Source organism: Salmo trutta, chromosome 4 (assembly GCF_901001165.1).
Source record: "Salmo trutta chromosome 4, fSalTru1.1, whole genome shotgun sequence".
In the NCBI taxonomy this organism is placed as follows: domain Eukaryota; kingdom Metazoa; phylum Chordata; class Actinopteri; order Salmoniformes; family Salmonidae; genus Salmo; species Salmo trutta.
The window spans coordinates 6,879,097-6,904,666 of record NC_042960.1 but is presented as its reverse complement, the minus strand read 5'-3'; the positions used below and the strand labels follow the sequence as shown (position 1 = coordinate 6,904,666).

At 43.2% G+C, this 25,570-nt stretch overlaps 1 protein-coding gene across 4 annotated transcripts in view; it reads right to left on the bottom strand.

Annotated features, from left to right (window-relative positions):
* LOC115191762 (probable E3 ubiquitin-protein ligase HERC3) overlaps positions 1 to 25,570 on the bottom strand; it is a 34,526-nt gene that overhangs the window by 3,912 nt on the left and 5,044 nt on the right. For 2 of the 4 annotated variants that reach the window (XM_029749659.1, XM_029749662.1), the window contains 20 exons: positions 24,986 to 25,062; positions 24,615 to 24,836; positions 24,266 to 24,357; positions 23,834 to 23,964; positions 23,493 to 23,644; positions 22,433 to 22,506; positions 21,239 to 21,363; positions 20,922 to 20,981; positions 19,581 to 19,692; positions 16,867 to 17,056; positions 14,924 to 15,087; positions 14,103 to 14,243; positions 13,607 to 13,630; positions 13,413 to 13,502; positions 12,836 to 13,006; positions 11,905 to 12,048; positions 9,738 to 9,904; positions 4,354 to 4,420; positions 4,049 to 4,131; positions 236 to 419 (listed from right to left, as the gene is read on the bottom strand). In XM_029749659.1, coding sequence (XP_029605519.1) covers positions 236 to 419; positions 4,049 to 4,131; positions 4,354 to 4,420; positions 9,738 to 9,904; positions 11,905 to 12,048; positions 12,836 to 13,006; positions 13,413 to 13,502; positions 13,607 to 13,630; positions 14,103 to 14,243; positions 14,924 to 15,087; positions 16,867 to 17,056; positions 19,581 to 19,692; positions 20,922 to 20,981; positions 21,239 to 21,363; positions 22,433 to 22,506; positions 23,493 to 23,644; positions 23,834 to 23,964; positions 24,266 to 24,357; positions 24,615 to 24,836; positions 24,986 to 25,062 — 2,470 coding nt within the window. Of the gene's footprint in view, positions 1 to 235; positions 420 to 4,048; positions 4,132 to 4,353; positions 4,421 to 9,737; positions 9,905 to 11,904; positions 12,049 to 12,835; positions 13,007 to 13,412; positions 13,503 to 13,606; positions 13,631 to 14,102; positions 14,244 to 14,923; positions 15,088 to 16,866; positions 17,057 to 19,580; positions 19,693 to 20,921; positions 20,982 to 21,238; positions 21,364 to 22,432; positions 22,507 to 23,492; positions 23,645 to 23,833; positions 23,965 to 24,265; positions 24,358 to 24,614; positions 24,837 to 24,985; positions 25,112 to 25,570 lie in introns of all 4 variants that reach the window. The other 2 variants (XM_029749660.1, XM_029749661.1) reach the window with 2 other exon arrangements.

The following is a 25,570-nucleotide window of genomic DNA, read 5'->3' as shown; positions in this document are numbered from 1 at the left end:
GTAGTGTTAACACCAGTGTTTTCCATGGATGTTTGACTTCGTGATTGACTGCCCTGGGGTGTATTCACTCTCACATTCTCCATCATCTACCATTTAGGGTTAGCTTAGCACTCACATTCTCCATCACCTACCATTAGGGTTAGCTTAGCATTAGCACTCACATTCTCCATCACCTACCATTAGGGTTAGCTTCGTATCACCTACCATTAGCATGAGCGTTAGCTTTAAAGCTCACCTTCTCCATTTCCTCCCAGTTATAGTTGTTGTTTCCCACCACCATGGCCATAAGCTCAGATGGCTGGAACAGCGATAGGATCTTCCCACCACACACCTTCAGGAACCCAGAGGAGAAGGCCTGGTACAGCTCGCTCACCGAGTCCCTGAACATGTACTTCAGGTAGGCCTCCACAAACTCCTCCCTGACACAGAGAGAGACACACAGACAGACATAACACAAAGAATATTGAGTGGCCATACTGTTTACCATTCTAATTTTGGAGATCCAATTAATAGCCAGGGCCAGACCTAACCTTTTGTGGGCCGTATGCAAGCACTCTTGGCAGCAGATTTTGACATTTTAATAATTTCCTGCAATTCTACACATTTTGCCATGGGGCAGAGAGAAAGTTTTGCAGTTGTGAAACAAATTTCATGCAATTCTACTATTTAACCTGGGAAAATGTTGTAGTTTAAAAGCCAATTTCCGGCACGTATACACATTTTGCGATGGGGTGGATAGAAACGTTTGCAGTTTCAAAGCTAATTTACTGATATTCTGCACATTTTGCCGTGACTTATGCCATCTTCATATGCTTTTTGAGTGAGAGTAATTCCCTGTAACCATTTAATTTGTTATTGCTTAAACCCCTGCCTGTCTCATGTTGCTGCACTAATACGACACACACACACGTGATGTGACAAGCCCCTCCACCTACGGCCATGCCACACAGAGGGGTTGTCAGCCCTAAGATGGCCATCATGGTGAAGACTACATGGCCCATAACCCACTGCTCTACAGGTCAGCTGGCCTGAGTGGCCTCATTATGGTTTAAATGAATGGTTTCCCCACATGGAGAGCAGCAGGAGCTGCTGAAGACTATCCAAGCGCCATAGAACTGTTTAAACAAAGGACTTTGCTTCAGTTTGATGATTGAATAAGTTATACTCTGACAGAGCTAGGCCTTTTGATTTAGTTTGTCACTACTCTATTATTTGATTAACAAGTTTGTTATTAAAATGAATCATATGATGCAAAATTCATCGTACAGGGATGATTTCTGTATTTTGAACATTACATTTCTTGAAAACTTGATTGCTGACAAGCAAAACATTTTGGGACTGTCAACAATGGACGGATGAAACAAATACCAAAAGATAGTTTTTGGGTGAAATTATCTTTTGAGGCTGCGACTGTACATGTTGTTCTTGTGACTGTCAATATAGCTTCATTCTCATGGCAAGCCTATCCCCTCAGGAGGGGAATAGGGAGTTGTGCGGATAGAGAAAAGCAGTGAGAGCAGCACTAAGCCTGTGTCCCAAATGACACCCAATTCCCTATATAGTGCACTACTTTAAAGGGAATAGGGTGCCATTTGTGACGCATTCTAACTGTCTCTCCCAGGAGGAGGTGTCACAGGGGAGGTGTTCTGTGTTCTGGAGACACGCTCTACTGGGCAGATTGGAGACCCGGAGACCCTTGGCCACGGCACCGGCCAATCAAAACAGATTAAAATAGACCATACATAACCCATCACCATAACCATCTATAATTGAGATCCAAAGCTTTACCAGATGACATGGGACTGAGACACCCATCTTGAATTGAGTCACTATTAAGGGGCTGGGTACTGTGCATTCTGCAGTGTGGATTGGAGCTCTACTCATTAATACTTTCATCCTAGTAATAAACAACCATGCCAGTTAAAGAATGGGACTTCCCCTTATTCATTTCTCTCATTTAGTCAGGAATTTAACTGGTAAAGAACTTTATCTTTAAAACAGCACATGACTGGATAGAGAGAGTCAACTGTGCCCTTGCACATAGGATGTTTAACACACATAACACACACACACACACACACACACACAATCTGTCCCTGTGTGAGGTTCCTGTGAGGAGGATAAGATGATGATGGCAGTGTGTGTCAGGCCTGGAGTTCAGCACAGCATGGCCCAGGGAGGATGTGTGAACTCTGTGTAGCAACATGGTTGGCCACCCACCTGATTTCCTGACAGATACTGTAGCAGCCAGCTACAGACATCAGGAGAGCTGCAGGGGAATAGGAACTCTCTTCGGCCTACTCTCCCTTTCTTACTAACACACACACACACACACACACACACACACACACACACACACACACACGGCTAATATACACTTACACAGTCACACTCAAACACACACACACTCCCCAGCCTCTCCCTCCAGAGATTTAACTGGCGAGCCCCACAGCCAGAAATAAAAACACTCTGACAAACGCCAATCAACTCCACTCACAATAAACAAACCTCCCTCGGTGTAATGAAGAGGAAAGGTGACTCAACTCTTTGTTTCCCAGTTTTTCCTGACCATGTGACCTGTCCAGGAAAACTCTGGGCTGCAGTTAGTCTATAAGTAGGAAAAACTCCTGGCATTATGCTTTCACTTATTTACATTTAGTAGACGGTCCTATCCACAGCAACAATTAGGGTTAAGTGCCTTGCTCAAGAGTACATTGACAGATTTTTCACCTAGTCACCTTTCAGTTACGGGTCCTGTGCTCTTAACCACTAGGCTATCTGCCACTTGAAAATTCTAGATATGCCTGCACTTCAAGTCATAACAGACAGCCTTCAAAATGGCCTTCGTAGTCTGACTGTTTTGGCAGGATGAATGGGTTAGTTTTTCGCTTGCTCTCTCTCCCTGAGTGGAGGCCCTGAGGATTTGGCCCCACGGCCAAATTGCTAGTCAAAGTATAATGAGGATTTGTGGAGAGATGTGGGCTGCTGTTGTTCTGAACCCAATCCCAGTTGGGGACATCCCCATCTGTTCAACACAAGCTTCCAGCACACCCCTGTACTGTTACCTCAATGGACTCCTCCATAAGCTGCTCTAACTCTGTGTCAGTGACAGAAGGGCCGCCTCAAAATACAGTGAGCTCCAAAGTATTGGGACAGCGAAACATTTTTGGTTGTTTTGGCTCTGCACTGCTACCCCCCCGAAAAAAATGCTAACCTCCCCTGTTATTGTAATGGTGAGAGGTTAGCATATCTTGATATTTGTGCGTCTAACTTTTTCACAATTCATTCAGGATTATCCGTAATCATGTTAGCATCCACATTCATGTAGAGAGACATATTCTATTCGTATTTACAATAAAACTGACTGCAATGACACAATATATTATTTACCATTCATTTCTATTGGGCAAAACAATCTGATATACAACCAAAACAAACTGCAAATGCATCCAACAGGTTATTAGAGTTGCAAGCTTGATGTAGTGCTAGGAATATGGGGCCAAATACCTAACTGTTAGCTACTTTAATTCACATAAGTGAACTTGTCCCAATACTTTTGGCCTTCTAAGCAGTTCACCCTGACCTCAACCCCCTCGAATTGGGATGCCGACTGCGAGCCAGGCTTAATTGCCCAAAATCAGTGCCGACCTCACGAATTCTCTTATGGCTGAATGGAAGCAAGTCCCCGCAGCAATGTTCCAGCATCTAGTGGAAAACCTTCCCAGAAGAGTGGAGGCTGTTATAGCAGAAAAGGGGGGACCAACTCCATATTAATGCCCATGCTATTGGAATGAGATGTTGGACGAGCAGGTGACCACATACTTGTAGATATAATAGTGTAATTATTGTTTATTGACATGTTGTTTATTGATGTGTTTGACAAGTCGTCATTGTAAATAAGAATTTTTTCTTAAAATGTGAAATAAAACAATCTGGGGACCGTGATGTAAAAGAGAGGAAAACGCTTACGGTTGCAGTGCTGTTTTAAAGTCAGTGTTGTTGTTATAATGTGATATAGTTATAGTTGGGTATATATAAGGGGCCCCACCTGTTGTTCTTGTCCACAGTGATGCGGTCTCCTCCAGGGATAAGCTCCTTCACCTCCGTCAGACCATAGTACTCTCTGGTGATCTGGGGGTTAGATATCACCCAGTCAGGCAACTAAATATCATCCATTTCTACTGCAGCATCTGATTTGGCATCTGAATGTTGTGCAGATCTTTCTGTACAGTCATCTTTTAAATGGGTAATGACGTAGTGTTTCAGGAGGGAGTGGGTTTATGTTTTGTGTGGGGTTCAGACATCTCTAAGAGTTGGTACAATTCACAACAGGGGGGCCCTGTGAGGACTTACAGCAAAGTTTAGACAAAATGTCTCCTCAACGTCATCTTCCTCATGGTCCAGGAGCTGTTGTAAACTCCTAGAGAGAGAAAGAGAGACGTATTCACTAACACATGACCGTAGAGAATGTTCTGTCTCACTATGGTGAGAAAACAAAGAGAGGAGGGCTAGAGAGAGAGAGTGCAAGAGAGGGAGAGTGAGAGAGACAGGGAACGCAAGACAGAAAAATAGAAGCCCAATGCCATCCTCATCAAAATTCCTCCCACATAGCTGCGTCTTGAGGTAAAGACTCATCCAGCACACTTTTCATCACTGACACAGACGGAATCCCTGGCAGCCTCAGCCATCGCTAAAGACTTTCTCCCTAACCTAGCTGGGGATAACACACTCTCCATTTTACGGCCTCTGCCCTCAGTAGCATTTAGTGACATTGCTAACGTCACATTTTAGCGCTTACCCTGGTGGCCAGCTGTGTTCTGTCCCCAAAGCACCTGGATTATCTGGGATAGAACAGAAGAGGGAACAACAAGGCTTCCTGTAGTGCTAGCCTGTTTGAGCGCTAACGCTAGCAGCTAATAATAGACAGTAACGGAGAATGCCGGCTATGCTAATTCTAACAGCTAATAATAGACAGTGATTGAGAATGGGTGCTACGCTAATGCTAGTAGCCAATAATAGACACTGATGGAGAATGGGGGCTATGCTATGCTAATGCTAGGAGCTAATAATAGACAGTGATGGAGAATTGGGGCTATGCTATGTTAACGCTGGGAGACAATAACAGACCGTGAGTGATGGAGAGTGTGGGAGGGGGACTACGCTAAGCTATGCTTGCTAGGGAAATGCTAGCCAACCCTACCACAACACAGGAAGTATGCATGAAGTAACAGAGCCAGGGATAGGGTGCCAAGCGGAAAATAAACTCCTCGTTCTCTCCAGACCCAAAGGGCAGCCAAGTGGGATGTCTCACATTCTGTTGAAGTTGGAGGGAGGATGGGAGTATGCTGCCTTGCTTTGTATGGGCTGTGTATTGGATTGGTGTTCTTATGGGTTGTGGAGGTGAGTTTTTCTGCAAAAAGTACTCAACTACAGTAGTCTGTGAAGTAGGTACAGTTGAAGTCGGAAGTTTACATACACCTTAGCCAAATACATTTAAACTCAGCTTTTCACAATTCCTGACATTTAATCCTAGTAAAAATTCCCTGTTTTAGGTCAGTTATGATCAGCACTGTATTTTAAGAATGTGAAATGTCAGAATAATAGTAGAGAGAATGATTAATTTCAGCTTTTATTTCCTTCATCACATTCCCAGTGGCTCAGGAGTTTACATACACTCAATTAGTATTTGGTAGCATTGCCTTGAAATTGTTTAACTTGGGTCAAACATTTTGGGTAGCCTTCCACAAGCTTCCCACAATAAGTTGGGAGAATTTTGGCCCATTCCTCCTGACAGAGCTGGTGTAACTGAGTCAGGTTTGTAGGCCTCCTTGCTCGCACACATTTTTTCAGTTCTGCCCACAAATTTTCTATAGGATTGAGGTCAGGGCTTTGTGATGGCCACTCCAAAACCTTGACTTTGTTGTCCTTAAGCCATTTTGCCACAACTTGGAAGTATGCTTGGGGTCATTGTCCATTTGGAAGACCCATTTGCGACCAAGCTTTAACTTCCTGACTGATGTCTTGAGGTGTTGCTTCAATATATCCACATAATGTGCCTTCCTCATGATGCCATCTATTTTGTGAAGTGCACCAGTCCCTCCTGCAGCAAAGCACCCCCACAACATGATGATGCCACCCCCGCGCTTCACGGTTGGGATGGTGTTCTTCGGCTTGCAAGCCTCCCCCTTTTTTTTCTCCAAACATAACGATGGTCATTATGGCCAAACGGTTCTATTTTTGTTTCATCAGACCACAGGACATTTCTCCAAAAAGTACGATCTTTGTCCCCATGTGCAGTTGCAAACCGTAGTCTGGCTTTTTTATGGCGGTTTTGGAGCAGTGGCTTCTTCCTTGCTGAGAGGTCTTTTAGGTTATGTCGATATAGGACTCGTTTTACTGTGGATATAGATATTTTGTACCCGTTTCCTCCAGCATCTTCACAAGGTCCTTTGCTGTTGTTCTGGGATTGATTTGCACATTTCGCACCAAAGTACGTTCATCTCTAGGAGACAAAACGCGTCTCCTTCCTGAGCGGTATGACGGCTGCGTGGTCTCATGGTGTTTATACTTGTGTACTCTTGTTTGTACTGATGAACGTGGTACCTTCAGGCGTTTGGAAATTGGAAATTGCTCCCAAGGATGAACCAGACTTGTGGAGATCTACAATTTATTTTCTGAGGTCTTGGCTGATTTCTTTACATTTTCCCAAAATGTAAAGAAAATTTTCCAAGCTGTTTAAAGGCACAGTCAACTTAGTGTATGTAAACTTCTGACCCACTGGAATTGTGATACAGTGAATTTAAATAATCTGTCTGTAAACAATTGTTGGAAAAATTACTTGTGTCATGCACAAAGTAGCTGTCCTAACCGACTTGCCAAAACTATAGTTTGTTAACAAGAAATATGTGGAGTTGTTGAAAAACAAGTTTTAATGACTCCAACCTAAGTTTATGTAAACCTCCAACTTCAACTGTATTTGATATCCAGTTATCTTTGGGCTCCCGAGTGGCGCAGCGGTCTAAGGAACTGCATCTCATTGCTAGAGGCGTCAATACAAACACCCTGTTTCAAATCCAGGCTGTATCACAACCGGCCGTGATTGGGAGTCCCATAGGGCGGTGCACAATTGGCCCGGGTTTGGCCGGGGTAGGCCGTCATTGTAAATAACAATTTGTTCTTAACTGACTTGCCTAGTTAAATACATTTTAAAAAAAATCTTATTTCAACTCAGAGTACTAGGAGTACACAGAAATACTAGAGTAAAGAAACACACCAAATGACTAACCAACTGTCATTAATTTCTCTTCCTTCTTCATTTCTTCCCCACCACTTAGTTCAAAACCCACAGCTGTGTCGACTCTCTACTGCCTCGGTCTTAAGCGTACCCAAAGGTCAAGCCAAGAAAACAACACAACCCATGACAATTAGGGCAGTGCATCGGCCCTTGAGCGTGTCACAGTAAAAGGCAGCCTTCTTTAAGGAGTTGGCTCCCTTGGGAGTGTTGGGCCACAAAACAACCCAGATGATGAATAGTGTCTTGTGGCCCAACACTCCCAAGGGAGCCAACTCCTTAAAGAAGGCTGTCTTTTACTGTGACACGCTCAAGGGCCGATGCACTGCCCAAATTGAAGCCCTCAGACTGGTAATCTAAAGATAAAAAGCTTCAGCACTAACCTCCGGACCATCTGCAGACAATTAGACCCTCTGCAGACAACTAGACCCTCTGCAGACAACTAGACCCTCTGCAGACAACTAGACCCTCTGCAGACAACTAGACCCTCTGCAGACAACTAGACCCTCTGCAGACAACTAGACCCTCTGCAGACAACTAGACGCTCTGCAGACAACTAGACCCTCTGCAGACAACTAGACCCTCTGCAGACAACTAGACCCTCTGCAGACAATTAGACCCTCTGCAGACAATTAGACCCTCTGCAGACAATTAGACCCTAGGCCAACCGCTAACCGCTGGGTTACGGACGGTACAGTGCCTTCAGAACGTATTCACACTCATTGACTCTTTCCACATTTTTTTGTGTTACAGCCGGAATATAAAATTGATTATATTGAGATTTTGTGTCACTGCCCTATACACAATACTCAATAATGTCAAAGTGGACTTTTTTTGGAAATGTTTACAAATTAATAAAAAAGATTTCTTCTGAAATATCTTGAGTCAATAAGTATCCAACCCATTTGTTATGGCAAGCCTAAATGTGCTTGACAAGTCACATAATAAGTTGCATGGACTCACTCCGTGTGCAATAATAGTGTTTAATGTGATTTCTGAATGACTACCTCATCACTGTACCTCACACATACAATTGTTTGTAAGGTCGCTCAGCCGAGGAGTGAATTTCAAACACAGATTCAACCACAAACACCAGAGAGGTTTTCCAGATTGGTAAAAAAAAAAAAAAGACGTTTGAGCATATTAATAATTACACGTTGGATGGTGTATTAACACACCCAGTCACAACAAAGATACAGGCGTCCTTCCTAACTCAGTTGCAGGAGAGGAAAGAGACGGCACAGGGATTTCGCCATGAGGCTAATGGTGACTATAAAACAGAGTTTAATGGCTGGGAGAAAACTGAGGATGGATCAACAACATTGTAGTTATTCCACAATAATAACCTAAATGACAGCGAAAAGAAGGAAGCCAGTACAGAATACATGCATCCTGTTTGCAAAAAGGCACTAAAGTAATACTGCAAAAAATGTGTCAAAGAAATTAACCTTATGTCTTGTATACAAAGCGTTATGCTTGTGGCAAATCTAACACAACACATCACTGAGTACCACATTTTCAAGCATGGTGGTGGCTGCACCATGTTTTGGGTATGCTTGTCATCGGCAAGGACTAGAGACTTTAGGATAAAAAGAAACGGAATAAAGCTAAGCACTGGCAAAATCCTAGAGGAAAACCTGGTTCAGTCTGATTTCCAACAGACACTGGGAGACTAATTCACCTTTCAGCAGGACAATAACCTAACAAAACAAGACCAAATATACACCAGAGTTGCTTACCAAGATGATATTGAATGTTCCTGAGTGGCCTAGTCACAGTTTTTACTCATAAATCGGTTTGAAAGTCTATGTCAAGACTTGAAAATGGCTGTCTAGCAATGATCAACAACCAACTTGACAGAGTTTGAAGAATTTTTAAAAGAATAATGTGCAACTATTGTGCAATCCAAGTGTGCAAGGCTCTTAGACTTACCCAGAAATACTCCCAGCTGTAATCGCTGACACAGCAGTTACAGCAGAGAAACAATCTCCTCCTGGATCAAGATCCCTGCTGCCTAAATTTGTTTTGTGCATTTGGAAAGAAACAGTGTGCACTGCCGGTAATACCATATACCCTAGTATGGTACAGGAACGGTATGAAGATCTGGATGCTGCCCAAACCTAAGCCCAAAACTCAATTATTGCCTTCTGAAGAAATGTTGAGTTTATACAACATTTTCAAATAAGGAGGGAAGGGGGAATTTAAAAAATAAACCCAGAATGAAATCTCTCCGCACCCAAGAGGAAAACACATTTATACAAACAGCATGGACAATCAATATACCTAATGGCAGTAAAACGATTGTGTTCAACACTAAGTCGTTTTTAATGAATGAAGAACACTCACTTTCCATGTAGAACTTTTAACAAGATGTGGCTAGGGGGAGTTAGCATGCAAGTCCATCCCAGCCTAGAGGCCTCGTGGCTGGGCTATGAATTCACATTACCTGCCCTCTGTGGGAGACAGCTCCTTGAGGTCCTCCAGAGTCGGTGCTACGCCCAGTAGCTTCTTGTAAAGGACCAGGGGGAAGTGGAGGTCCACCACGGTGCTGTTATAGATGGCCAGCCCACAGATGATCCCTATCAGATTGAACCAGTTGTGCTCCACAAAACACTGGGCACAAACAGAGAGAGACACAACAAGGAAGTTAGATAGAGAGGCAATGCTTTGTTGGGTGCATAGCAATAGTCTTAAGAGCCGTCCTCTTCTTGTTGCTCGTTCCTCGCTGATCTGAAAATACAGGAGAGGTGAAAGCAACAAGATTGAAGCCTACTGAAAGTGTTGTATAACTGTTTATTATTATTAAGAGAGAAAAAAACTACAAGGACTTGAAACTATTGGGATGTACACCTTGTTTATGATGGAAATGTAGGCTGGCATACCACCAAAGGTCTGTTTTTAAATCCAAAGATTTCATTTGTTTTTATTCAACCACTTCATTCAATAATGTTCACCATCTGGGAAATGTATTACTGGGCTACTCAGAATTGTTGTTCATTCATTACGCATTTGTGTTTCTGATTGAAACTACAAGCTACATATGAATAATGACCTATTATGCCTTTCTAACAAAATATTGTTGATGAACCCTACAAACCTATTCTGAGCCTATTCCACTTCATTCTATTGTTACAGCCCCGTTTCAGCTCCTCCTTCAAATCACTACTCTCTGTCAACTGCGAGTGTCAAAGGGTTCATAGACATTCATTCATTTTCCCACGACCCAGGTTGCTATTGAGTGAACGTTCCCGATGTCGCCTTGCCTAGCATGGGCGTCCCTTTTCCTGGAAAACGCTGACCTACGCCAACTCACTCCGATAGGACGGCTCTCATTACATAAGCGGTTCATATTTCAATACAATATTTATTTCTACCCTCAACAAACCACAACAACAAATATGTCCTTTCTGGCCTAGTGGCATGTCCCTTCACACAATAAAAGGTATCCAACTTACAGCACAATGGCCAGGCCACACAGCCAAGCCTGGGTCGGGGGTTAACAAAGGTCATTGAAATACAGACAAAAGACGTTATGAGACACCGGTAAACAGCAAAACGCTCAGGTAACCAAGACCAACCGTGTCTATTCAGAGCATTTGGAAATATTTTGAAACATTGTTTGTGACCTTGTTCGGCTTTGAAAACGCATAATGTTGTTTAGATTTAGAAGATAATGAAATGGACCCTTCTGACAAGTTGAGGTGGTTGGCTGGCTTCCAGAACACGAGTAGAAGGGATTTGACAACTAATATGACCTTGGTGTTGCTTCATACAATAGATAATATGGTCTGTGTCCCAAATGGCATAGAGCACTATATAGGGAATAGGGTGCCAATTAGGATGCAATCAGACAGACTAACATTGGTTTTCTACAAAGAGCCAATTCTAAGATGTCACAGTACCCCATTAACGGTTGGACATGTTTTATTGTCATTACTGTAAAAGAGAATGCGTTCTTACCTGGAGACATAAAAAATAAAATAAAAAAACAGTTATTCAACAGACTACTACACTGTTCGCTTGCAACACTTCCCTTTTTTATTTTATTCCTCTAGCAACCGTTGCTAAGGTCAGTGAAGGCATTTAATACACTTCTCTTGAATCATGTACTATACTCCAACGCACTTGCAAGAAATATTTAATACTACATCCCTTTTCAAGTACAGTGTTTAATTTATTTAGCATTTTATTTTTTTACACAGTATTATGAGTAACATCAGCACTATATTTCAGCAATAAGGCACCTCGGGGGGTTGTGGTATATGGCCAATATACCACGACTAAGGGCTGTTCTTAGGCACGACGCAACGCGGAGGTGCCTTATTGTTATTATAAACTGGTTACTAATGTAATTAGAACAGTAAAAATACATGTTTTGTCATATGTTAGCGGTACAGTGTTGTGCAGTAGAAGCGGTCACACAGGAGGTTGGTGGCACCTTAATTGGGGAGGACGGGCTCGTGTTAATGGCTGGTGAGGAATAAGTGGAATGGTATCAAATACATTAAACACATGGTTTCCATGTGTTTGATACCATTCCATTCGCTCCGTTCCAGCCATTATTATGAGCCATCCTCCCCTCAGCAGCCTCCACTGAGTGGTACATGACTCACTTTATCAGAGAACCAGAGCAGGTTGGACTGGGTGTACTGGGTGAACATGCCGTAAACAGGGTCCATCAGCTCCTTCAACAGCAGTAGGAAAAACTCCTTGGTTACCCCCCCTGCATCCACCGCCTCCTCCCCATCAAATATCACCTAGAGGGGGGAGAGAGGGCCTTAGTGCCACTTTAATTACAGGAACTAACTGAGCCCAAATACTCTGTCAATCACTTTCTTATTTTCAAGTGATATAACCTTAGTTCCTGTAATTAAAGTGGCACTAACAGTGATATGGCCTCAGTTCCTGTAATTAAAGTGGCACTAACAGTGATATGGCCTCAGTTCCTGTAATTAAAGTGGCACTAACAGTGATATGGCCTCAGTTCCTGTAATTAAAGTGGCACTAACAGTGATATGGCCTCAGTTCCTGTAATTCAAGTGGCACTAACAGTGATATGGCCTCAGTTCCTGTAATTAAAGTGGCACTAACAGTGATATGGCCTTAGTTCCTGTAATTCAAGTGGCACTAACAGTGATATGGCCTTAGTTCCTGTAATTAAAGTGGCACTAACAGTGATATGGCCTCAGTTCCTGTAATTCAAGTGGCACTAACAACAGTGATATGGCCTCAGTTCCTGTAATTAAAGTGGCACTAACAACAGTGATATGGCCTTAGTTCCTGTAATTAAAGTGGCACTAACAGTGATATGGTCTCAGTTCCTGTAATTAAAGTGGCACTAACAACAGTGATATGGCCTTAGTTCCTGTAATTCAAGTGGCACTAACAACAGTGATATGTGCAGCCGTTGACAAACAATTGATGATTGGTGGTGTTATCTTATTTCTCTTTGATTACAAAGATCTCTCCTAAAAAAGATCTCTCCATGTCTATTTACGACACACTACATGACCTTTGTGACCCTGAGAGGTGCTGAACTCTGACCTTGAGGGGCTTCTTGAGGTCGACGTCGGAGTAGATGGTGAGCTCCCTCAGGGCGTCGCTCACTAAGTGGTCCCTGCGTACGTGGAGCACCAGGAAGGGGTTCCGCGCCAGGAGGGGTTCCAGCGTCAGCAGCATGAAAACGTTATGCATGTTGGCTCCGCTCACCGCCATCTTGGAAAAGGTCACAGGCAGGGGAAACGATCAAAAATATGTCCCACCCCACTCTCCAGTGTAGGAGATATTTTTTTACATAGTGTTTAAAAAAAAGACAAGTGCAATTAAATGGTCTCCAAGGGACATGATTCATTCTTACATTGTCTGTAAAAACGAGTTATTTTATCACGGCAAATGTCAACATAAATCAGTTTCAAACTTGAGTTAACAGTGGGAAACTTTTATATAAATGGTCCCGTGTGGCTCAGTTGGTAGAGCATGGCACTTGCAATGCCAGGGTTGTGGGTTCGATTCCCACGAGAGACCATTACTGATGAAAATGTATGCACTCACTACTATAAGTCACTCTGTACAAGAGCATCTGTAAAAATGTACATATATATTTTCCGATCCTGGCTGTTACCTGCATCTGTAGCTCAGCGTCAGTTTGCAGCATGGTGGTCTTGGCTTGGGCGTTCAGTATGAACGGGTAGGCACATAAAGTCACTGAGCTCTGAAGGGAAGAAAATAGAAACGTTATCGTTTGAAGAGATGTCTTTCTTAGCATTTAGATAACGTGGCATTTACACTCATTTGATTAGAAAACAGCCTGTATACCTGTACTGCTGGTGTTCTCATTTTCTGAAAAACAAAATTATAATCATCAACTCAGTTTTGTCCAATTTACCCATGAAAACTATATTGTAGAGGATCATAACAGTGTATTCAGATTGACAGCTGGTGGCAGGGGCATGACTGTCTAGCTATACCAGTTTACTGAGATATTGGCCAGAGCTACAAGGCACAAAGGTGAAAATATGGGGGTGGGGACAACAACTTCTCTGTGCTCTTCCTAGAAAGGGCCTACTCAGTTCGACAGATTCTACTATGCAGGGAGAAAGAGGGAGTGAGAGAGAGAGGGAAGAGGTATAGGCTCGTCTGTGAGAGTAGCATCCCATTGAATTAGGATGAGAATTAGATCATTGGACACTCTCTCACTCACTCACACACACACAAAATTCCACAGGACGACATCATCACAAGAAGAGAGAGAGAGAGAGAGAGAGACACAGAGAGACGGTGAGAGAGAGACGTAAAGAGCTCCAGTACTCACAATCTCTGCTTTACTCAGAAACCACTTGAGGTAGTCTTCCTGGATGTCCACCAGGGTGGTGATGTCAGGGATATAGAAGCGGTTGTACTCCACATGCCCGGCCTTCAGGTTAACCTGGACACACACAGCAGCACAACAGCCCTGCTCAGAACACACACACACCCATCATTATGATTGTTTACCTTTATTTTATACCAGGAAGTCTCTTGCGGTTTGATACATTTATATATAAAAGGATATCATGCATATTCTTGATATTTTCCCACAATTCTGTAAACTTGTTTTTTGCATTACCGACATGCTTTAAAAAAAAAGGACACCTCATGTGTTCCTAACCTTTTAAAAAAAGGACACCTCATGTGTTCCTAACCTTTTAAAAAAAGGACACCTCATGTGTTCCTAACCTTTTAAAAAAAGGACACCTCATGTGTTCCTAACCTTTTAAAAAAAGGACACCTCATGTGTTCCTAACCTTTTAAAAAAAGGACACCTCATGTGTTCCTAACCTTTTAAAAAAAGGACACCTCGTGTTCCTAACCTTTTAAAAAAAGGACACCTCATGTGTTCCTAACCTTTTAAAAAAAGGACACCTCATGTGTTCCTAACCTTTTAAAAAAAGGACACCTCATGTGTTCCTAACCTTTTAAAAAATGATCCTATTCACACAGTAGTCCTATGCTTTAGGCCGGGAATCATAACACCTCTTGAAGTTTCTCCACCAGCTTTAGTATAAAACTTTAACTTGTGAAGTATCTAGAGAAACTTTTATGTAAAGAATGACCTAATGAAATTTCCCCATGAGCATTAGCAGGAAACGTTACCTTATGAAGTTTCTCTAGAAGCTTTAGCGTGGCACTGGTGTAGTTTTCTAGGAAGACAGGGACGAGCAGGGCCTTTCCTCCGGTTAACAGGAACACCACGATGCTCTTATACATGTCCACCAGCCTGGAGAACACACCGCCGTCCACCAGGCACCACCAGTTATCTGCAGGGATGCAGAATATAACACGCCACCAGTTATCTACGGGGATCCAGAATATAACACGCCCCCAGTTATCTACGGGGATCCAGAATATAACACGCCCCCAGTTATCTACGGGGATCCAGAATATAACACGCCCCCAGTTATCTACGGGGATCCAGAATATAACACGCTCCCAGTTATCTACGGGGATCCAGAATATAACACGCCCCCAGTTATCTACGGGGATCCAGAATATAACACGCCCCCAGTTATCTACGGGGATCCAAAATATAACACGCCCCAGTTATCTACGGGGATCCAGAATATAACACGCCCCCAGTTATCTACAGGGATCCAGAATATAACACGCCACCAGTTATCTACGGGGATCCAGAATATAACACGCCACCAGTTATCTACGGGGATCCAGAATATAACACGCCACCAGTTATCTACGGGATCCAGAATATAACACACCACCAGTTATCTACGAGGATCCATAATGTAACACACCACCAGTTATCTATGGGAGACAGAAAACAAGACACCACATCACATTCCAGCATCTTTTAAAGGGAACCTGCAGTGACATTGTATATTTAAAAGTATGGCAGAAGTGTCATGTGATGCACTGTACACATGAAGTGTATACCATTATGACGGTTGAATAACTGCCATTTTCCTGGGACTGACTGTGCAGTACGGAGAAAGAGTATTTGTGGTAGACTGAGGTGTACAGTTTATACAGTATCAAACACTGTTCAGCACATTTGTGTGCATGAGGGTATTTGTCTGTGCGCCCGTGTAGGTGCATGTTTGTGTCAAATCAAATCAAATGTAATTGTCAAATGCTTCATAAACAGGTGTGGACTAACAGTGAAATGCTTACTTATGGCCTTTCCCAACACGCAGAGAGAAAAAAATAAAATAATAGAAGGATAACAACACGTAAAGTAAATATACAATCAGTAAGGATAACTTGGCTATATACACGGGGTACCAGTACTGAGTCGATGTGCAGAGACACGAGGTAATTGAGGTAGATATGTACATATAGGTAGGGATAAAGTGACTAGGCCACAGGATAGATGATAAACAGTAACAGCAGCGTATGTGATGAATCAAAAAAGCTTGTGCAAAGGAGGGTCAATGCAGATAGTTAAATAGTAATCAATAGCTACCTGGACTATTTAACGGTCTTACGGCTTTGGGATAGAAGCTGTTCAGGATCCTGTTGGTTCCAGAATTGGTGCATCGGTACCACTTGCTGTGTGGTAGCAGAGAGAACATGCTATGACTTGGGTGGATGGAGTCTGACAATTTTTGGGCCTTCCTGTGACACCACCTGGTATAGAGGTGCTGAATGGCAGGGAGCTCGGCCCCAGTGATTTACTGGGCTGTGCGCACTACCCTCTGTAGCGCCTTGCGGCTGGATGCCAAGCAGTTGCCATAGCAAGTGGTGATGCAGCCAATCAAGAATCTAAAAACGTTAAGAATCTGAGGGCCTATGCCAAATCTTTACAGGCTCCTGAGGGGGAAGAGGTGTTGTCATGCCCTCTTCACGACTTTGTTGGTGTGTTTGGACCATGATACATCCTTAGTGATGTGGACACAGAGGAACTTGAAGCTCTCGACCTGCTCCACTACAGCCCCGTCGATGTGTGTGTGTGTGTGCGTGCGCATGTATGGGTGTCTGTGTGCATGCAATGTACATAGTACATTAACATGTGACTGTGCATGTGTGTGTGTGCTTGAAGTGCATGTGTGTGTGCTTGAAATGCAACTATGTTCCCCCCCTACCAAGCACTTTGCTGGGGTTGGCATCCAGGCGGAGTATGGCCATGGCTAGGGGGATGGTGAGGGTGATGTAGTTCTTGGAGTCGTGCAGGGCGGGACACTCCGACAGGATCAGGTAGATCCTCATGGCCTCAACGTCAGGGGGAGAGCAGGGCAGCTGGGGGATCAGCAGGCTCTCAAAACTCTTAGTGGCCTGGCAGGACAGAGACACATGGATGGAGGGAGAGATGGATACATCACTTTAAAATCATACATCAAAATATCACCTAAGAGCTGTCCGTACAACCGGTTAACTGTACATCACAATGCTTGTTATTTTCATTTGCTAATGGAGATGCAACTAAATGAGTATATTATGATAGGAGTTAAGTAGAGTACCTGAAGTTTTTTAATTTAAACTATAACTGACCGTTGGTGAAGAATTGGGACATTAAGAAATGTATTTTCAACTTTGCAATACTGTACCAAAACGCTACAATATATTTGAAAAAAAAAATGTCGGAACAAGGATAGCTTTTTACAAAATCGAAAGGATTAGATGGACTCGGCAAAAGGACAAAAACATCACAGGAAAATGTTTCGGGAGAGGCCTCCTGTGATTGGCTGGTTGCTAACGCTGCCTGATCTTTATAGAACGCAATAAATCAAGATAGGGATTTTGGGGCTTCTCAACCTAACATATTTTTAGCGGGCTAGCTAGCTCTGAACCTCATGACCTCAGTCCAGTAGGCATTCTGCGTGAAACCATCAAAACCCAGCAGAGTATGTGTTGATCTTACTGAGATGATGTGTAATGTGTGCTGTACCATTTCAGAAGTCAACGGGGGACATAGTTCATATGTGGCATGGGAATTCAATGCCGTGGCCTATGATACTCTCCAGCCATCAAAACAAAGCGTAGGGGGTGGTGTACCCTGAACACCCCTATTTTACTCCACTACATAGCTCAGTCCAAAGTGCTGCTGGCTAGGTCTAACAGAGGTTGTACACTCTTTTTTCTTCTTCTAAAAGGTGCCATCTAGAACCTTAAAGGATTCTTCGGCTGTCCCCATAGGATAACCCTTTGAAGAACCCTTTTTGGTTCCTGGTATAACCCTTTTGGGTTCCATGTAGAACCCTTTTTACAGATGGTTCTACCTGGAACCAAAAAGGGTTCTACCTGGAACCAAAAAGGGTTATCCTATGGGGACAGCCGAAAAACCCTTTTGGAACCCTTTTTTCTAAGAGTGTACGGTCAAAGGGTGTTCCAAAACCAGACAAATCAAATAAATAAATACATATTTTACCTTTATTTAACTAGGCAAGTCAGTTAAGAAGAAATTCTTATTTTCAATGACGGCCTAGGAACAGTGGGTTAACTGCCTTGTTCAGGGGCAGAACAACAGATTTGTACCTTGTTCAGCTCGGGGATTCGATCTTGCAACCTTTGGGTCACTAGTCCACTAGTCTAACCACTAGGCTACAATGCCGCCCCGGTCACATACAGATGGTTTGCAGATGTTAATTTGAGTGTAGCGAAATGCTTGTGCTTCTAGTTCCGGCCGTGCAGTAACATCTAACAAGTAATCTAACAATTTCACAACATCTACCTTATACGCACAAGTGTAAAGGAATGAATAAGAATATGTACATACAAATATATGGATGAGCGATGGCCGAGTGGCATAGGCAAGATGCAGTAGATGGTATAGAGTACAGTATATACATATGAGATGAGTAATGTAGGATATGTAAACATTATATAAAGTGGCATTGTTTAAAGTGACTAGTGATACGTTTATTGCATCCAATTTTTTTATTATTAAAGTGGCTAGAGAATTGAGTTAGTATGTTGACAGACAGACATGGCTTTGTGTCCTTGGATTCAAATATTGCATTTGAGTCAAAACATAAACCATGACTCTGTATGATAGGGTTGCCATGACAATGACCCTGTAAAGGGGATTTGTAAATGCCATTATTCGCTCAGTTCAAATCTACCGGCCTCAGCCATAACACATTTATGAGTAGATGGATAGAACCAAGTATCTTAATCAAAACCCGGGGTACATCTCAATTAAATCTAGAATATTTAATGGTGAAACAGCCACGTCCGTTTGCTATATTACAACAAAGGAGTTACTGCAAACACAGTTTTTTCCCATCAAGACATCACTGCAAGCACGATAGAAGAGCACATGTACTTTTTTTTTTTTACCATGCTGCACGACACTCCTCAGCTCAACAAAAACAACAACGGTGGTGGGGTGGCCAGTGGCGCTGCTTCCCCCTACTGCAGATTCCATCTTTAAAGCTGCAATGTGTCACTTTTTGGGCGACCCAACCAAATGTACATATAAATGTGTGTTATAGATCTGTCATTGTAAGCAAGTTAAGATGCGGTAGATCTATGTGCACTATTTCTATGCTTCCCGTTTTTAAGTTGAGTTTTTGCCTCTTACTTTTGGTTTTGTACACAAGCTTCAAAAAGCTGAAAATACCTACATAGTGCATCTTTAGTGACTAAAGTGTCTTCTCATTATCTCCTTTCCTTCCCCTGCTGCTATGTGAAAGAACCAAAGACCTGAAACCCAGTGGTCATCGTTCATATTGCTTTCATATCAGTGCAGATGATGGAAGGAGGAGGCCACTTTGACTATGCATACCCAGGTTTTTGAGCATAGGGAGGGTCCCGTTTTCAGGTATTGGGATAAGACATAGTACACAAGAGTTGTTACCTGCTCCAGTAGTCTGGCGAAGGGCGGTTTACTGAGTGTCTCAAACAGCAGGCGGACTGAGTTGAGATCGATGCCAGGGACTTTAGGGTTGGTCTTAAAATGGCTGTCATCACTGGGGGAACAAACAAAGAACAAAAGAGCCTTTAAGACCAAACCCACCAAAAAATTACCAAACAGAAAAACCCATGATAAACTACCCAGACTTTATCAGTTTTAACTGTGTTGCTTAAAAAGGAAGTTCTGCTCAAAATACAAGAACATCCATTTTAAAACTCATCAGCAGAGATATAAATAAATGGCTGGACTAAATCCATGTCTTTGTGTAGAACCATTGATGAATAGAACACACAACACGTTCCTCTGGGTTAGATAGTCTCTAGTTTATATTCTAACTGGGCACGTGGCAGTTGTGTGAGCATGAAGGACAGCGACTATTTACAGACAACCTCCAGATATTGATAAAAAAATTATAATTCAGCCATAATAAACCAGATTTGGCTTTGTGTGACTGTTTGGTAAACAGAGACTCCGACCGGAACGATAAGCACTAAGAATGTAGAGAGGCGTTATGCTAGCTAGGGAACAGTGGTTCTGTACCCACCGGAATCAGGCAGCTTTGTGGCATGCTGTGTGTGTGTTTCATACTCTAAGGGTCCAAATTGAGCAAATTAGTTTTAGGAACACCATGCAGCCATTCTTGGGCTGCACAGTCACAAATGAGTGACCTCCACAAACAATAACAGATGTGAGACTGGGAACATAACATACTACCAGCAATACATAGTCTCTCTCCCTCTCGGTTGAGCTAACGGCTTAACCTGCCAGTGTTTTATATAACTGTTAAATCCAGTAGGTTTTAGGACAGGCTGCTTTAGCAGAGAGGGCAGGACATACAGTAAGGTGCTTATTGGTCTTCTCTAGTCTAGAGGACACCATTACGCTGATGGGCTCTGAACTAGGGGTCGTTCCCATGAAGTGATAGGCATCTGGCGGAGAATCAGCACAAAATGGCCACCCCTCCCTCATACACGCCATCTGTGCTTTATCTCCGCACGGATCTCTAATGGAATCTCAGTGTGTCTGTACAGTGTGTCTAGATAGGAGTATTTCCCCTGGAGTCTCTTCCCCTAAGGTCAGCAGTTTTGAATTGTAGGCACATGATGGGAATTAGTGTTGGTCGGACAAAGACATTAAGGACATGATTTTGTCCTCTGAACGCTCTGCCTTTCCCCACAAGACATAAGAGAGAGATACCGGGTGTGACTCAATACTCATGGCTTCCTTTCCTGGTCTCCTTCCAAACAGGTGAAAGAACTGGATAGGCTGTCGATCAACGCTCACCTCTCATCCAGGAAGCTGGCGTTCCAACAGGCGGTGGAAGACAGCAGGAGAATGACGTCACTAAAAGCAGAGGGAGACCAAGACATAAATGCAGGACATTATATCAATCAATTGAAACCAGATCAAAACGTATACCAGTCTTCAGAGTGGTCTAGAGCTTCCAGCTGCTGAACCCAAAAAGGGTCACCCCAGGATCATCGTCCTGCTAAAAGAAATGTCATTCTCTGCATAGGAAACGATAAACAATTGTTCACAAAAAAACATATTTCCAAGATAAATCGAATCCATTCCCCAAATAACTCATATCACTGACTTACTTGGTGATAGTGGAATCTGTGTTGTCTAGGAGTTTCATCCTCCACGTATTCAAACTGGCATCATTTATCAAAGAGATGCTTCTACTGATGTTAGTGACGCGGAAGTCTTCAGGAGCGGTGGAACTCTGTAGAGGAGAGAAGGGGGTCAGGGGGGAGTCAAGGTAACGTAGCACATCAGCTAGTCGGCTACATTTAGCAACGTTATTCTCGATAGCGCTTCCACTGTAGACATTACAAGGCTATCCAGAGACGTGTGTTTTGGGTTCATTCCCTTTCCTACTTGCAGATAAAATACTCAGAGGTCCAGGTACATTGTAGGGAGAGTATCTATCTGTGTGTTGGTGTTATCAAGTCACATTCCTGGCAATCAACAGGAGGATATCCGTTGTAGACAGATGTAGCCTACTTGGCTTATTACATCACAGTAATATCTCATTCATTACTTCCCACAAATCTAAAAGCATTGGATTGGTGGAGGCATCGGCTAGAGGGAGTTTCCACCATATTTATTATACCAGTCTTTTCTTTCGAACCAGTGAAGGGAAGTGAACAGGTGCACATTTTGGGAGGTAGGACAAATAATTGGGACACAGCCTTGGTCTTAGATCTCTGTCCAGAGCAGAGACAGTCCAGACATTCAAGCTAGTCAATAACTGGAGCAACAGCTCCACCTAATGGCAGGAAACTACAACTGACTCACTCAATGAAAACACATTAGCATCCTTCCTCACTACTAGGTCTATAGCAGAGCTCTCTAACCCTGTTCCTGAAGAGCTACCGTCCTGTAGGTTTTTACTAAAACCCTAATCTAGCGCACCTGATTCTATTAATGAAATGGTTGACAAGCTGAACCAGGTTAGTTACAACTGGGGTTGGATAAACAACCTAAAGGAGGGTAGCTCCCCAGGAACAGGGTGGAGAACCCTGGTCTAAAGCATATTCTTCCCATCCCTGAAAGAGAAAATCTAATGTCTTTCAATTCAATGTCTGGGCCTGTACTCATAAAGCGTCTCAGAGTAAGAGAGCTGATCTAGGATCAGGGCCCCCCTGTGCATGTGATCTTATTCATTATGATCTAAAAGGCTAAACTGATCCTAGATCACTCCAATTCTGAGATGCTTTATGAATACGGTCCCTGTACTATTACATCAGTTAATGACCAAAAGCTGAGAAACGATTATGTGAAGCCTTTACCTTGTCATCTGAGTACAATAGGAAGTTATGGTCCCCTCCACAGTTGATTTTTGTAATAGCATAATGATCTGGCCCTAGAAAGAGGAAAGGAGAGGAAAGAGTTACTGACTGTTGGTTTAAATTGGCTAGCTCAACAGCATTGTGGTGACTTACGGGAACAGTTTATGCTTATAGAAAATAGCTCCTGAGTGAAGTTTCCCTTTGGGACAGATCTAGGATCAGCTTCCCTTCCCCCATATTCTAATCTTAACTATTAGTGGGGAAAAATGCTAACCTAAGATCAGTGTCTAGGGGCATCTTCACCCTACACAAGCATTTTCCAAACTCCAAAAAGGTGCATGTTTTGGTTTTTGCTGTAGTACACAGCTGATTCAAATAATCAAATAGATTATTTGAACCAGCTGTGTAGCGCTAGGGCAAAAAACTAAATGTGCACCCCCTGGGTTCCCCAGTTTGGGAAACGCTGCCCTACACCGAGAAGCTCCCTACATGTTGATTTAGTCCACTAGATGGCAGGAAAGCAATACAAGCTAAGCAATCCTCCTCAAAGACCATCAATCAGTGTGTTAAACACTGAGAATCCTGTTTCATAGACCACTCACAACCTAACACAGGTCACTCTAGAAACATCCGTGTTGCTGAAATAATGTCAAACATTTTACCACATGGAGATATTTTGATACTATTTCATTCTTTGAACATTGAATTTATCCCATTCATAGACTTTTAATACGCATGGTTAATAAGCGTATTATAGTGACCTAGTGACCTTTCTCCCTCCAGTCATAGTTTTATATACAGTACATTATATGAATCACTGAACAGGCTGTAGACGTATCTGAACGAGTCCTTGCACTCGTGTGCTGTTCCTTTCAACGTCCTAGTATGCGTTCTCTTTAAAAACCAATTATAGTCACTTTCAGAATGAACAATTGTACATAGCTATAAGATGTCTCCATGGGTTCAATAGACATAGCGTCTAAAGTTTAGGATCATATCTCATGGCTGGCTTCTCAATAACTGACTTGAGAGGCACAGGTGTCGTGAATCATCCAGTTACCTGACATATGACGAGGACTTCCCGTGAGGCTGCTTTTGACAGGAAGTGGGCTTTTGATGTCACCTCGTGTCCCGGTGCCCAGCTGACCATTGGTGTTACAACCGAAAGCATACACCAGACCGGAGGAAGGCACAAACGCCAGGGTGTGGTGTCTGAAACCGAGACGGAGAAGATAGAGAGAGAGTATGAGGAATCTAGGACAGAGAAGGCAAGTAGTCATACCATAAGTTATCTGATGTAAACCTGTACTCGATTGTACTGCTATGCTATGCTAGGCTATGCTTTACTAAGTTATGCTTTGCTATGCTATGCTATGCTGACCAGGCTAGGTTGTGCAGTACCTGCCACAGGCAATCTGGGAAACCTCGCTGCCCATCAGCTCCTGCACCTGTCTGGGTAGAGGTTCGCTGTTGGTGGAGTCATGACCCAGTTGACCACGAGAGCCGTCCCCAAACGTAAACAAACCCCCATCCTGTCAATCAAACACAGAGCGAGGCTTCAATTACAATAAAAGTATGCGAGAAGGAATGCTGAAGGACAGTCTGTCATAGCTCAACACAATTCCACATGCATATTCCTCACCCTCCAAAACAAACATGAGAATTCTGCAAAGGCATGAACACCTTCATGGATTAAAGGTTTTACGAGACAGCAGGTCCTTTTTCAGTACTGTGCTTTCTCAAATCCCACCATCACCTGAAGACTATATGACAGCTTCATTACGTGACTATAAACACATGACAGATACACAGGAGGACAGTTGTGTTCCTCACCTTGGTGAGGGCAGCTGTATGCTCGTCTCCACAGCTGATATAAACCACTTTTTGGGATCTGAGGAACTTGATGTGGCAAGGGACAGACCGGTCTGTAGAAAGGAAGTAACACACACACACACACACACACATATTCCGTGTTACCTTCAGAACATCATATTGCTTTATATGAAGGTCTGCTTATGAACTGCTTACAAGCCATCATTCATTTAATCACATATCGGAGAAACGATTGGGCATTTGGACCCATATAGCTATGGGTCTGTAGTCCAACAGGCTTCCTCAGTCTATTGGGGTGCATTACTTCTCTCTACGTGTGTCTCATCGACGTATTAGTTAGTTAGCCTACCCTGTTTGTCATTTAGCCCCAGCTGTCCGGCACTGTTCTTGCCCCAGCCGAACACGGCTCCAGAGAGGGACAGGGCGAAGCTGTGGTCTCCCCCAGCGGTGATCTGAGCCAGGGGGATACCTGACAGAGACTTGAGGGGCTGGGGAGACAAGGTGCTGGGCTCTCCCATCCCCAAACCCAGCTGACCGCTCGAGTTCTGGCCCCACGTGAACAGCTGACCGTCTGGGAGAGAAAAGAGGGGGTTAGCCTAGCATTAGCCTGGCATTAACCTAGCATTAGCCTAGCATTAGCTGTTAAGCTAGTAACTTTGGTGTGTAGTGCTACAGTATCAGTGGTAGTGTGTGAGGTGTTGCTGTTGGCTTCATTCTCACCTTTAGAGAGTGCGATGCAGTGCTTGTTGCCACACATTATTTGAGAGATGCGATGCTCGCACAGCTTCTTGATCAACCTGAGAAATACAGGAGCTGCATTGAGTTGTGAGGCCAATGCCTGAACAACTCTGCAGTATTGGGCAGATTTTAACCAACTACATGCAATGTACAGTTAGCTTTACAATCCCTGTATAATCAACATCTAGAACACTGTACGTGTTGTAGCCTTTGTAACCCTCCCAGCAAAGACAGTACAGTATGAAGATGGGCAGAAACTGCTTCTCCAATAATAACCCCCGATCACACTGTAGGTGACATCATGGCGACGTTGGCTAGCTAAGCCCATGCGCAGAAACCCGTCATCGGGTCGAACGGTCATCTAGCGCCGAACTGTGCAGGCCGTCAAATCAAAGGCACTCCTTCTACATAAAGTTGTTTTTGACGAAAATTAAAACGGCAGTTTGTCACTTTCACGAGGTTGGAGAAATAACATGTTCAACTACTGAAGACATTGGCTCGAATCTCAGTTGTGCCTTTAGATTTTGAGAAAATTAACCACCAAGAATTTCTCACTTCTCTCATTGA